At 38.9% G+C, this 15076-nt stretch overlaps 2 protein-coding genes across 4 annotated transcripts in view; one reads left to right on the top strand and one right to left on the bottom strand.

Moving 5' to 3' along the window:
• VEPH1 (ventricular zone expressed PH domain containing 1) overlaps positions 1–15076 on the bottom strand; it is a 208968-nt gene that overhangs the window by 156648 nt on the left and 37244 nt on the right. The gene's annotated exons all lie outside the window — the stretch shown is intronic.
• On the top strand, positions 1834–7860 carry PTX3 (pentraxin 3). Its single transcript, XM_081029371.1, has 3 exons — positions 1834–1992; positions 2451–2852; positions 6636–7860. Exons 1-3 carry the CDS (start codon positions 1863–1865, stop codon positions 7247–7249), a joined length of 1146 nt encoding a protein of 381 aa, XP_080885497.1. The 5' UTR covers positions 1834–1862; the 3' UTR covers positions 7250–7860.

Here is a 15076-nt window from a genome sequence, read left to right as displayed (position 1 = left end):
TTGGATGTTCTATTTCCTTTGGTTTTGGTGGTCACCCCTAAAAAGATAAACATTCTTTAACTAACAAAACAAAATTAATTAATTTCTCTATCATCCTGCTGAACAATGAAAAGATTTTAGTATACTCAACTTAAAGAGTACATTTTGGATTCTTTTCTTAGCTCTTTTTTCCAGTTCCCTAATATTCTCTTCAGTTTTGCCTTATTTGCCATTTAACCCATTTCTTGAGGTTAAAAAAAAAATCAATTATTATTTTTTTAATTCTAGAAGTTATATTAGGTTCTTTAAAAAATCCACCTAATCTTTTTCTTTTATCAGGTTTCCAATTCCTTCTTGTAGATCTTAAATAATTTAAACATACTTATTTTCTAGTTTCTAGCTGATATTTTAAAAACTGAAGTTCTTGGGGGAGGAATGTCTAATCCTTTTGGATTTCTGCTGATTGTCATTATGGTGGATTATTTCCTCATATGTTTAAGTATTTTCCTTTGTGAATTTCTTTTTACACTGGCAGATAGCATACATTTCAATTTGAAAGATGTGAAGGCAGGCCCAAAGTCACAAACTGTTAGGGACTCTGTAGAGTTCCATCAAAGACAGACATCCTTCTCACTTTCTCATGCTAGGGCAGAGTGGGGCTATGCCTACTGAAATCAAATATGTAACTCTCTGAGAGTCCTGCTTTAGGTGAGGGTCTCACTTCTAACCCCCACCCTGGCCTAAGCTTTACTCCCACATGGTCATTAACACTTGGTTGTTATAGAACTGATAACCCTCTCCAGGGGAGCCCTGGCATCAGCTCTTGGGCTTACCATTCTGGTTTAGGTTCCCTCTCTATCTTCTGCTACTGGGTATTTCCCTTTTTGGGGTTCGGGGGGGAGGTGAACTCATTTGTACATTTAAAATTTCTATTTTCATTATAATTTAAACACATTTCTAGGTGTTTTGTACAGAAGAGTTTTCAGCTTATATAGATATCCATATATTGGCAGAAGGAATACCTAAATTTACTTTAAAAACATGACCTTTGACTCTAAGCCTAGTGGAATAATATAATTTACACATAATATCAAGGTTATTAAAAACATACCTAAAATCAGTTTATTCCTTTCCTGCATCTCTTTCTCATGTTAAGTTTACCAGCTTTGCTGTGCTGTCATTTAAAATGTATGTTTATAAAAGTGTACTTGCAATTCCAGAAGGATTCAAGACGGAATAACTTGGAATGGACTTGGCTTGTAGAGCCACAGAAATTCTTTCTAAGTTGGTTTATCTTGGAATCAGAGAGTAAGTTTCACAGCTTAGACCTGTAAAACTGCTTCCAAAGAAGTGAAAAGTTTTCTATACATAACGGGTTGTGAAATAATAAAAGCGCACACAAAACACTGAAATGACTATCTTGCTTTCACACCTCTATGCCTGCTGAATTATTTCTCCCCCAACCTCGCTCCTTACCCCTCCCCCTTCATCCCTCAGTGCTACCAATTCAAGTTATAACAGCTACTCCCCAGGGGCACCGTTTTAGCCCATTTCCCCCCTCTTTCCCCTTTGACCCTCCTCCAATTAATTTGCCTGCCGTGTAAAGCTTTGTGGTTTACTATTGTGTCACCTCCCTGTCTCTCTCGCCCTCCCACCCAGCCCCCTCCCCCGCTAAATTCAGGGGAACTCCCGGTACTGCAGTGCCACCGGCATTACTCATTCATCCCCATTCTGGCTTTCCCAGCGTTTATTAAGGGCTCTGGGCTCCTGCCTCTCTCACTCTCACTCTCCTCTGCTCAAACTCAGCTCACTGGAGAGGCTCTCGCTTGGTCCCCGCCTGCCAGCGGTGGGAAGTCACGGAAGAACTTTGTCTCTCTCCAGCAATGGATCTCTCTGCGATTCTGTTTTGTGTTCTCTGGTCTGCAGTGCACGCCGAGAACTCGGATGATTATGAGCTCATGTATGTGAACTTGGACAACGAAATAGACAATGGACTCCATCCCACTGAGGACCGTAAGTTCCTTTTAACTGTTTCTCTGCTAAGCCTAACTACACACCCACCTCTTTGGGTCTAAAAATTATGCATATAGTTTGGAGCCAATGAAACGAGATAAAAATTATAGTTTGTTTTGCAAAAGAGAGAAGCACTTTAGGAAAGGGGGAGGTTTCAGAAAGTTCTTTCTGTCACAGATATATAATGGGTTGAACCGTATGAAATTGCCGAAATTTGCCTGTTTTGAGCTACATGAACGGTAATTACACAGAGTTCAATTTCATAAATACCTACATGAATGGTTTCTGTCATTCTCGAGATATTTACACGCTGTTTTTTTCCGAGGTGTCCTTACAGGAAAGGGGAGTGCTGGGTAGGACCGTAACCTGGGACCACCGAGGGAGGTCATCTTTTTACAAAGCACATCCAAGCAAGGCCTGGGCGGGTTGGTAACGCGTGTGTGTCTCCCGCGCTCTAGCCACGCCGTGCGACTGCCGTTCGGAGCACTCCGAGTGGGACAAGCTCTTCATCATGCTGGAGGACTCGCAGATGAGGGAGGGCATGCTGCTGCAGGCCACCGACGACATCCTCCGGGGCGAGCTGCGAAGGCTGCGGGAGGAGCTGGGCCGGCTTACCCACCGCCCGCAGAGGCCGTGCGCCCCCGCGGCCCCCGCGGAAGCCAGGCTCGCCCGGGTGCTGGACGGGCTGCTGCAGGAGAGCCGCGACGCGAGCCGCAGGCTGGCGCTGCTGGAGGGAGCTAGGGCGCAGCGCCCGGAGGAGGCGGGGCGCGCCCTGGGCGCCGTGCTGGAAGAGCTGCGGCAAACGAGAGCGGACCTCCGCGCGGTGCAAGGATGGGCGGCCCGGCGCTGGCTGCCGGCAGGTAAGGACGCAGGCCTGGTAGGGACACTCCTGCGCCTTTGTTCTGGGAGCGCGCCTTACCGGGAGCCAAATCAGGCCGCCCTCCTGGGGAAGCTTTAATGAGAGAAACACACACACACACACACACACACACACACACACACACACACGCACGCGCGCCTCTATTTCTCCATGCACGGTCACAGAGTCAGACACACCGTGCAAGGCGGGGAAACTGGCTTCAAAAAGTATTCTCCAGTCCCACGGAATCCCCAAGATAGCTGAGGACATGACGATCATAGTCTTGAAATAGGCAAGAGCCCCTGACTGACACCTGATACGACCAGGCCTTGCAGGGGCTCTATGGGCCAGTTATAATGGTGACCTCTCTAGCCGTCCAGCTTCCCTCCGTTCCGGATTTCCACTTCTTCTAATTTTAGCCTGCCTGTTTCTTTAGGGGAGCTCTGGCTCTCCGCGCTATTTCAGGGCCCAGCCTAAAGTTCAGGGCCCACCTTGGGCCCCCCTCTCCTCCTTGCGGGTCTGAGCAAGGGACTTGAGGCCGAATCTGATCTCCTGAAGGATTAGTGGAGAGGCCCCAACCTCCGGAGTCTGTGGAATTAGCTGGTGACTAGAGAGAGGTCCCAGGGTGCACGCTTTGGAATAAACCAGCCCCCGAGGGATCCAAAGTGGAACAGTCAAGTGTAGGAGCCAATTGGTACCCCGGCCCCACCCCAGGGATTTGGAGGATCAGGGCTGAACAGAAGAGAGGTGGTTCAAACCAGATGTAACTTGTCAAAATCCCATGGGATATTCCATGAATCTCCAATTCATGTGGGTCTGAAATAATACATTTTAAAGATGGTTACAAAAATAAAGATATTTGGAGCCAAGTAACACTCCTTGGTAAGTCAAAATTTCCAAGAAGCAGTGATGTAACAATCATTTGTGGGTTATATTAGAAAATCAGTGTCCTAGGTAAGAAAATGTAATTTGCACTTTTCCTGAAAATCTCAGAAACCAAAAACAATTGCAGTACTATCCTTCCCTCTACTTCCAGTAAAACAACTCTTATTGGGTGGAGTATGAGGAAGACTCATAAGCATGTGTCAGAGCATATTTCATTTAAAATTATAGAAACCATACTGGAATATTATTAGTCTTTCCTAAAAATTTGAGGACTGTTTATCAGTACGGAATATATTTTCTTAAATATTAAGTAGGGTTTGGGGTGGGGGAGAATAAAATCACATATAAGATAAACCCTCAATGTAAGTGACCAGGAGACAAATTACAATTCGGTGGCTATGTTAATGAATGAAATTTCTTATCTTCTGCAAGCCATGGAAAGTCATCGTGCATACAATGTACCAGGAAAACGGAAGAATTACTTTAATTTTCATCTTCACCTCTGCATATTAGAACAGAAGAGGGATGCATTTCTAAATTCTAAAATATTAATTTTTATTATATTCAGTAATATAATATATTTACCTACACGCTTTGATTTCTCCTCTCTTGCTTTCCTGCCAGCTTGGCTCCTAAGGGATTCCTAATTATGCTGTTGTGGGCCGCCTAAGAACCTGGTTTTCATTTTGTTTGGTCTTTGATAACATAATCAGAAAAACCTATTAGTCAAAAGCCATTTCAGGAGAGAGTTTCTGACATTTTAAAGAGATACCAAGAGCCTCAATCACTGGTCCCCTAAAGAAATCACAAAAATACCTGCCAACATGCAGTTCCACTCCATGAACTCACAGAGCCAGTGCCGCCTACAGGGGAAACGGGGTCTCTGAGAGGCAATCAAGGAATGCTTTGGAATGCAGTCCTGACTGCCTGGGCTTATTTAAACAGGAAATCAGTTAATTAGATTGCAGTGGGCACAGTCTTGAACACTACTTTACTGAAACTTGACAGAGAGTTTCTCAAAGATCAATGGTGATCTTTTGTTCCATGATCTTTGTTTGATTTATTTAACACAGCTAGGAGAAAAAAAAATGCATCTACCAATTACATTTGAAAAAAGAATGTCTCATAAAAATTAATTGAAAAAAATCTTCAAAAATTCACATTATTCAGTGAAAAAGTTAATACCAAAGTGTGACAGGACCAATTTTGTGCTTTAGTAATATAGCTACTTTTATAGGATTTTCCGAATGTCAGTATTTTCTTTGACTATTTCTAGGTCCTCATCTGTTTAATTTTTTTTTTTTTTTTTACGATGGAGCCTAGCCCTTAGCCACTGGCAGGCATTTAACTTAGCTTACCACACTTCACGTGGACACAGGGTTCCTGCAAGTTCTGTCTGTTCACCAGTTAGTCTTGAAATGCTCTGAGAGTTTGCTTTTCAAAGCTATCTTATGACAAATATACTTTAGATTGTTATAAAGTGAATACCTGGTCTTTTATATATATATGAGGTTAGCATAAAGCAGAGCTTACCTATTAAAGGTTTTAGCACATTGTTTTCTAGAGACTCCTAAAAAGTTTCACTTCAGCATCTCCAGCCCTCTGACTGGACATGTGACCTGGGGATGGACAGAGATGGGAGTTCATTGAACTCCCAACCCCCAAGTCTGAAAGTCTCCTTCTAAGTGCTCATTTGCAGAAATATGTTCTCCACCAGTCTCCTTGGAAGACTTCACTCTCCCTTAAGATTTTCTGTTACTGCTTAAATAGTATTTATATGAGTAAGCATGAGGAAAAAGAGTTTTTAAGCATGAACTTGGCCTACACAGCTCTTGTGAGTGCTACTTGTTGCCTGCAGACTTGCAGAATATTAGGAGAACGGAAGGAAGAGTCTTTTATAGATAAGTGAAGCCTGGAGAGCTTAGGGGGCTCATCATAAGCTGCACAGCTTACTAGTAGTATAACAAACTGAATTCTAGTTCTTCTAGCCAAATTCCAGGGTTCTTCTACCATTAAGAGGCAATGCGGTGTGCAGGTTAAGGGTGTGGTCTCTGCAGAAAGTGTGCCCAAGTTCAAATCCCACTTTTACCACTTATCAGCTATCTAAGCATAGCCAAATTACGCAGTGCTCTATGCCTCAGTTTTCTCATCCATCAAATGGGAATATTAAGACTATCTCTTAGGGTTAATATGAGGATTAAAATGACGTTCAAAGTGATAAGAACTTTATCTGGCACACAGTGAGTACCCAATAAGACGTAGTCATCATTATTATACATTGTTGCCTTTCACAGGTAGTTTTCTACAAGTTTTGCAAAGTTTACAAATATCTGAGATCATGTGGTATGTTAAAATGTATGTAGCAACAACATATCTGTCCTAGAGTTTTTGTTTAAAAATGCATATTGACAGTGGCTAAATGGGGTGAGCTAAGTCCACTGAATTTCACAGGTTTTTGTTCTAGGAGCTTGGTGAAGTCAAGGAGATCTCAGGAAACAAGTTTGGCTCTGAGTTCTTGGAAATTACAGCATCAGTGTTTGCAATTAACACATAGTGATTCGACATTTTTTTAAAAAGCGGTAACAAAGAAAACAAGCTAATTGGGAGGGGAATCGTTATTAAAACGAGTGTCATTATTTTGTGGGTTTGGACAATTTGGCTTCTGCACACCTTCTCCTCCATTCAGACACTTCATTGAATGAGACAATTGGCTTTCCTTATTCCCATTTTCTTTGCTTTACAGAGATTACAGTTGAGGCCCATTAAGTCATATTGTGATACTGCATATAATTTTCAGTTATAGTCATTAAAATGCCCATGCTAAAATACCTAAATGCTGGAGTCATTTCTGAATGAATTGATATTTTTCTCTCATGTTCTTCTTTTCTTGCTACTCTAGGTTGTGAAACAGCAATTTTATTCCCAATGCGTTCCAAGAAGATCTTTGGAAGTGTGCATCCGGCAACACCGATGACGCTGGAGTCTTTTAGTGCCTGCATTTGGGTCAAAGCCACAGATGTATTAAACAAAACCATCCTGTTTTCCTATGGCACCAAGAAGAATCCATACGAGATCCAGCTGTACCTCAGCTATCAGACCATAGTGCTCGCAGTGGGTGGAGAGGAGAACAAACTGGTGGCCGATACTGTAATTTCCCTGGGAAGGTGGACCCATCTGTGTAGCACCTGGGATTCAAAGAAAGGGCGCATGTTCTTGTGGGTAAATGGTGAGCTGGTGGCTACCGCTGTCGGGATGGCCACAGATCACATTGTTCCCGAAGGAGGAATTCTGCAGATTGGCCAAGAAAAGAATGGCTGCTGTGTGAGTGGTGGCTTTGATGAAACATTAGCCTTTTCTGGAAGACTCACAGGCTTCAATATCTGGGATCATGTTCTCAGCAATGAAGAGATCATAGAAGTGGGAGGGGCAGAGTCTTGTCACATCCGGGGGAATGTTGTTGGGTGGGGGGTCACAGAGATTCAGCCCCACGGAGGAGCTCAGTACATTTCATAAGGATTGTGAAACTTTACTTGAAGCCAAAGAAAGAAACTCACATTTTAAACATATGCCAGTTGGAAAGGTCTAAAAACCTTAGTGCATATTAAGAACACTTGAGACTAATGAAGGAGAGAATTGAGATCAATATTTATCTTGGCAAAATACTGAATAAACAGTTGAGAGAAGACATCAGAGAAGGCTTTTGAGGATATTGTTACTAGACTTTATGCCATGGTGCTTTCAGATTAATGCTGTGTCTTTGTCAGATAAACTCTCAAATAATTCAAAAGGACTGTGTTGTTGAACAGAAGGAAAATTGTTTTACTTTTCTTTGGTTAATTTGGTTTTGGCCAGAGATGACTTTTACATTGGAAGGATAATAAAATTACGTTTGTTGTCCATTGTTCTTTGTTACTGGCATGTACCTTATTATAAAAAAAATGATGATGAGACATATTTATACTAGACTGTGACTTAACAAATACAAATGTAGTTTATGTGTTACAATCAAGTGTCACTTTTTTGAGAAGATAGTTATATAAGTTATATTGTAAAATGGTTTTGTATTAATTTTATTAAGACTATTTTTGTAAAGCTCTACTGTAAATAAAATATTTTATAAACCTAGCCCATGTCATGTAATTTATAAATTGAAAAGATTTTGGAGCAACTCCACACGTTTTTCATCTAAAGCGGGCAATTAGTTTTCAGACACTAGTCCGTTATGTAAATAGTAAGAGTTCATATTATTAGGAACAAAGGATGGAGTTGTCTTAAGCTTTGGTTTTCATTAAATCAAGGAAGAACTATGCTCTTGGCTAAGTCAAGTTATCTCTCTGGGTTTAGGTTTTACAACTGAGAAATCCAGGAATTGAGGAAATAATGATCCCTCTTCTAATCTGATGATTCTAATGAGCATATACAACTTCCTGCCATGTGTAACATGGAAACAAAAAAAACCTATGAGTTATCAGTTCTCCGGATACATATGATGCCTGATAGAGATGGGCTGTTATTTGGGAGATCTAAGAATCTGGAAAAGAATCAATGATTCTGCCCTTAAATCACATCCCATTCTCTTACTTACACATGAAGGAGAGGACAGTCAAGCCCTTCTCCCTGCAGATGGGGAGGTAACTCTACCACAGTAGTGTTCGCCTCCTGTTGATGTTATGCCAGGCTGATCACAAAGCTGCTTCTGAATATCAATGGGAAATATGGTAGAAACACAGCGATGATGTGTCCATCTAAAGATAGGGTCTGAACAACCACAGGTCATATCTTGTTCATGTGTTTTGAAAAATAGGGCCAGGAGTAATTATCAAAGTACATTTTGTAACTAACTAGGGGGTTGTCCTTACACAAATTACTTAACTCGTCTGGGTCTTCTCAGGAAAAGGAGGGAGGTGGACACTTGGTACCCTTTAGCAATAAAATTCCAGGAATCTAGGAATGTATAGCTTTATGGTATCAGTATAGCTTCATCCTACTTGTGAGACCCACCAAACCAGACTGATAACTCTCTAAAAAAAATTGCAGTTTTGAGGGCATAATCCAGTGTCATATTTTGGAGATTATGTAATTCAAGGTTGCAGGCACAGTGGCCATATGCTAATCCCTGTGTAGCTATTGTCCATATGACTTGAATGCTTCACTGGAAGAAGACATACCGGTGTCAGCCTTAATCATAGATTTAGGCATGCTTCAATTCCTTTCCACATTTCAGCATGAATCATGTCTGTTCAAGAGACCCAACATGATATAGGCCAAGATATATGCAAACACATACGATGACAGAGTTAAATGTAAGGGAACTTTACATTTTCTAAATACGAATCACATGTTGAGGGCGTACAAAAAAAAATAGAAGAAAATAAAGTAATTTGTATGTTACAGAGTAGAAAATTCATGTGCTACAGCCAGTAAGTCTGGATAGGTATTCCAGGGACTTCTAATTATTCCCTGATATCAATTTTCCCTCTTTTCCTAAGTAACAGAAGTCTGGTTTTAATGGCACATATGGCTACTCAGACTAAGTCTATATTTTACAGCATTAATTGCAACGTGGTGTGGCCATATTTCTAACTTCTGGTTGAAGTTGAAACATTGAGTCTAATTGTCTTTTCTTTCTTCCTTCTGTTTGATTGGAATATGGTAAAGATGGCTGGAATCTCAGCAACCATTTAGACCATGAAATCCAACGTAACAATATAGAAGCAGCCTTGGTCTCCAATGGCATTAAGCTGCCTAGCCAGCCCTGAGCTGCCTGTCTCTGGACTGCTTTTACATGAGAGAAAAATCCCCTCTAGCTTCTGTAATACACTATTGACTGACCACCTAATCTAATCCTGATTCAGTAGAGCAATATTTTAAAAATTAAAAAGACTATGCTAATAAATAAATTTAAAAAAAGACTATGCATTTTATGCCTTCCAAATGCTTATAGACTTCCTAGTCATTGCAGTATTATTTACAATAGCCAAGATTTGGAAGCAACTTAAGTATATATTGAGGGACAAATTGATAAGGAAGAAGTGGCATATAGTTACAATGGAATATTACTCAACCATAAAAAAGAATGAAATCTTGCCTTATGTAACAACTTGCATGGACCTAGAGGATATTATGCTAAGTGAAATAAGTCAGACAGAGAAAGACAAATGCCATATAATTTCACTTATATGTGGAATCTAAAAAAACAAAACAGATGAAAAGAAAAACAAAACAGATGAACAAAAAAAACAAAACAGAAACAAACTCATAGATACAAAGAATAAACTAATAGATGCCAGAGGGGAAGTAGGGGTGGGGCGAAGGACAAAAAAAGGTGAAGGGAATTAAGAAGTACAAACTTCCAGTTATAAAATTAGTCACCAAGATATAATGTACAGCACAGGGAATATAGTCAATAATATCCTAATAACTATGTATGGTGCCGGATGGGTACTAGACTTAGACTTATCATGGTGATCACTTCATAAGGTATATAAACGTCTAATCACTATGTTGTACACTTCAAACTAACATAATATTGTATATCAACTACAAATTTAAAAATTAAAAAGACCACATAGACTACACTTAGAAAATACATTTTACAAATTCTCAGGAAGTTGGCTATGTGACTTTGTTTTTGTACTCATAGCATTTAATGAGTTTTAGAATACAGAGTGACAGCAAAAGGAAAAAGTAAGAAATGTGTAAAACTGACATAAAATATCTAAAAAGAAATATTAGTATGCTGGCTTAGTTTAGCACATTGGCAAATAGTTTCATTCACCAAAATGGTTATTAAGGGCATCACCGTATTATGGCCTAGTAAAATAATTGTGCAAGGTGATTCAAGTCATTAGGAGGAAAAGGTATAGTCCACTGTATACTGGGAATGCCAAAAAAATGTGTACAAGTGGACACTTTGCTCAACGTTGCTCAAGCAGTAATTCACCATAATCAGAAGTGTCTGGACGCCGATGGTAACCAGTTTGAGCACCTCTTGTAATTGCAGAAGTCAAACGTGACTTGTATTCATCTTTTGTTATCGGTATATATTGAGTATTAAAAATTTTAATACAGTTTTCCTTTCTGAAAATGTGTGTACATTTTTTTGGCACCCTCTGGTCCTGGTTTGCCTAAGATTGTTTTACCTTTAGCACTAAAAGTCCCATGTCCCAGGAAACCCTTCAGTTCCAGGCATATTGTGACAGTTTGCCACTTTGTCACTCTGGTACATACGTATGTATATCAGTAGACCAACATTTTTTGCAGTGACAATACATGAACAAAACATATTTTCTTTGTCTATTACAGTATAAATTGGCTTTTAATTAAGTATTAATTCCTTTAAAATATATTCAGAACATTTGATTGCTAAGTGTATATTTTAGAATTTTAGAGCTTGGTATTTACAATTACTTAATTAACTTCAGTTTAACAAAGAATTAAATTTGCAAACAAGGAAGAAATTATAACTGAATTTTATTTCATCTTGTTAAATTTTGTATTAGAAAGCTCTTCTCTGAGAAGCTTAGAAGGCCAAATGTTTCCAGAATTATCTTTTAGTCATTTAAAAAATAGCACTAAAGCAGTTAAAAATCTTGGTCAAGGTAATTGTATGTGTTCACTTATATATTCCTGAATTCAGTGAACTTGAAAACTCAGATTGCTGACAATTGCATTCCATTTTATAAATCTCAAGCTTGTTTTATTTTAATAAAAGAAAGCTTGCTGGGCTTGGTGGCAGAAATCCAGCATTCAAATCTTAGCACCATCACCTACTAACTCTAAGAACTAAGCCTGCCAGCTAGTTTTAATGAGTCTCAAATTAGCTAGGAAATTAGGGATAATAGGACTTGCCTACTTTGCTGTACAGTTACTATGAAAATGATATAAAAACAGAAAATGTACCTAGAAGTGCTTTCTAAACTATAAAATAATATTTGAAATAAAAGAGTTACCTTAAAAAAAATGTTTTCCCAAGTCATTCCCAGTGGATTAAATAGAAAATAAGCAAACAAATAAAATATGAGCAAATAAACAAATATAAAGAGTCCCTTCCCTCGTGGGCAAGTCATTCTCCGAGTTCAGCGCAGGGATGCTCAGATCTGAGCAGGTCTTGTACTACTTCACAGCAACATCTGCTGGTGGAGTCGAGAAGGTGCAAACTTTGCCAAGCTCCTGACTGGTGGAGTCGAGAAGGTGCAAACTTTGCCAAGCTCCTGACCCCAGACTTGGTTAACAACTCAAGAGGTCCTTTGCTGTTTCAGAATATGTCTCTATTTCTTAATCCACATTTGGGTTGGCTTTTTACAATATTAATTTAATATTTCCCTATGCATATGAATATTCTTTTTTAAAAAAGTTTATCAGGGTGACAATGCTTAGTAAAGTTACATAGATTTCAGGTGTACAATTCTGTATTACATCATCTATAAATGCCATTGTGTGTTCACCACCCAGAGTCAGTCCTCCTTCCATCACCATATATTTGATCCCTTTTACCCTCATCTACTACTCCCTTCCCCCTTACCCTCTGGTAACGACTAAACTATTGTCTGTGTCTATGAGTTTTTCTCTCTTTATTTGTTTGTCTTGTTCCTTTGTTGCTTTCAGTTTTATATCCCATATATCAGTGAAGTCATATGGTTCTCAACTTGTTCTGTCTGACTTGTTTCGCTTTGCATTATAATCTTAAGATCCATCCATATTGTTGCGAATATTTTTAATAAGAGTGCTTGGTCCCCCGTTTCCTAGAATATTTGATCCATACATTGTTTCCCAACAACCTGTAATATGGTGAACTTAAAACCTGTTCCTTTAAGAATAATTGTATCATGAATTTTTAATGGCTAAGCATCTCCAAGAGATTATAAAACTGCACAAATGGCTATCGTTCTGCCTCTAGTATTTTAATATGGGCACATGACATGCGATACTCAAGTAATGATGACAATGACAAAAACAATGAGACAATAATGATGACGATATTAAGAAGAATCATAGTAACCATGGTGAACTATGACATGGCATCATGCAAACTGTATCTGCTTTATCTATTTAAGCCTCACATCCGCCCTAGCTGGTATATATTATTACTGCCATAATAAGTAGGTGGTCAGTGTTCTACCTCCATTTCTTCTGAGACAGCTCACTAATCAGTGATTTGAATTTTATCTCACTTGAGAAGAAATGAGGTGAATTTATCATAATTTACTAGACAGTCTTTTCTACGTTATTGCCAATAAGTTAGAAAAGGAATTTGGACTCTTGCTGAGACAACATTACATTTTCTTTCCAAAAAATTTCTATTTAAGTTTCAAATCATCTGAGGTCATCTTGTTACTAGTGCCAGAGGACCATGTAAAAGGGATATTGACAGAGAGACATAGTGTTTCCTTATTATGACCACCGGCAGAAATGCAGAGGAAGGGACATCACTGCTTTAGTTCTGATAGCAGTGGTGGGCAATGCATCACAGAATTTCAAATCAAAATTTGGAAGGGGTTTCCCTACAAGCCCTCAAATAATCTCTTAGAGTTGGAGAGACCCTCATTTTAGAGGTTTCCAATAATATCACCAGCTCCTTGGGTGAAAGATATGCTAACTCATGCTTCACTAAGTATGGGTTCTGCTTTTATATTCCAATACTGGACAGGTACTACTGACCATCTTCACATGGCCAAGAACAAATGTGGAGACTCAGGACCATTGAGAAGAAACTCTCCCACTCAGAGAAGATGCTGATGTTACAAAATACGGAGTTATCTCTGATACGATTTAAACAGAAAACAAATTCATTACCCAAGTGACACCCTTGTCTCATTTTTTAATTCAAGGAGAAGCATTCAATATTTCCCCATTAAGTGTGATTTCAGTTGTTGATATTTTGTAGACATCCTTTATTAGATTAAGGATGTTTCCTTCTATTCCTAGTCTGCTAAGATGTTTTTTAAAAATCATGAATAGACTTTGAAGTTTACAAAACGAGAGACTTAAAATTTTGCCTTTCATATTTAGGTCTTCATTCCACATAAAATTAATCTATGCATGTTGTGATATTGACAGTTGTCCCAGAACCATTGTCGAATAGTCTATCTTTACCCATTGTGAAGATTCCCCTGCCATATATGCAATTTCCATATACGCATGTATGTGTTTTTTGCCTCTTTATTCTATTCCATGGGCCATTTGCCTGTTCTTGCACCAGCGCTACACCATTTTAATTACAGATGTTCCTTGACTTACAATGGGCCTCTGTCCTGATAAACCCATTATAAATTGAAAACATCCTTAAGTTGAAAATGCATTTAATATACCTAACTTAACTGAACACCATTGCTTAGCCTAGCCTACCTAAGCGAGCTCAGAACACTTACATTAGACTGTAGTTGGGCAATTATCTTGAGTTTCATCTCAAGAGTACTTGCCTTCCTTTTCTACCCACCAGAAGCAGAAGACACATGGGCATTTTGTAGATATGATGGGATACAAAAACATAAACCCAATATCTAAACCCCCTGGCAACCCAGTAGCCTGTAGAGTATCTGTTGTTTACCCTCACGCTCCCGTGACTGACTAGGAACTGCAGCCTGCTGCCACTGCCCAGCATCAGGAGAATATCGCACTGAGTAGGACTAGCTGGGGAAAGACAAAAATTCAAAATTTGAAGTTCAGTTTCTAGTGAACGTGTACCACTTTCACACCATTGTAAAGTCGAAAAACCGTAAGATGAACCATTATAACTCCGGGACTGTACTCTGATTTTACAATGTCTTGATATCTGGTATGGAAGTTACTGCCTCTCCCTTCTCCCTAACAGATCCCATCTTCTCCTGAAGAAATTGTTTTAGTTATCTTTCCAGTGTATATTACTTGTGATTTTGAAATAAGCTTTTTGTCTTTCATGGAAATCTTTGTGAGAATTTTATTAAAATTTCATTGCATGTATAGATTCATTTAGAGAAAAATCCTTGTTTGCTGCATCAAGTTTTCCTTATTCGTGAACATGGTTTACTGCTCTATTTGCTTATCTTTTAGTCAGTTACTTTCAATAAGGTTTTATTTGATTTTCAAAATTAACACACGTCTTTTTCTCTAGGCATCTTTTATTTTGCTACTTTAATATTTGTAATTTTAAATTATAAATTTAATTTATCATTATTGGTATATAGGAAAACACCTGGTTTCTATAAACTGATCTCACTTCCAGCAACTTTACTGAAAATTGTTTTTATTATGTCCAAGGTATGACTACTAAGTATTTTGATTTTCTTCTACAGGTAATCATATTTTTTAGAAATAATGATTATTTTGTTACTTCCTTTCTGATACTCATAATCAGAATTT

Source organism: Rhinolophus hipposideros, assembly GCF_964194185.1.
Source record: "Rhinolophus hipposideros genome assembly, chromosome: 2".
Lineage (NCBI taxonomy): Eukaryota > Metazoa > Chordata > Mammalia > Chiroptera > Rhinolophidae > Rhinolophus > Rhinolophus hipposideros.
The sequence above is the reverse complement of the archived record's forward strand: the minus strand, read 5'-3'. Positions and strand labels throughout refer to the sequence as shown.

Coding starts and splice junctions, on each gene's coding strand:
- PTX3 (XM_081029371.1), top strand. CDS start 1,863: ATGGATCTCTCTGCGATTCTGTTTTGTGTTCTCTGGTCTGCAGTGCAC. Junction 1,993..2,450: donor ACTCCATCCCACTGAGGACC/GTAAGTTCCTTT, acceptor CCCGCGCTCTAG/CCACGCCGTGCGACTGCCGT. Junction 2,853..6,635: donor CCGGCGCTGGCTGCCGGCAG/GTAAGGACGCAG, acceptor TTGCTACTCTAG/GTTGTGAAACAGCAATTTTA.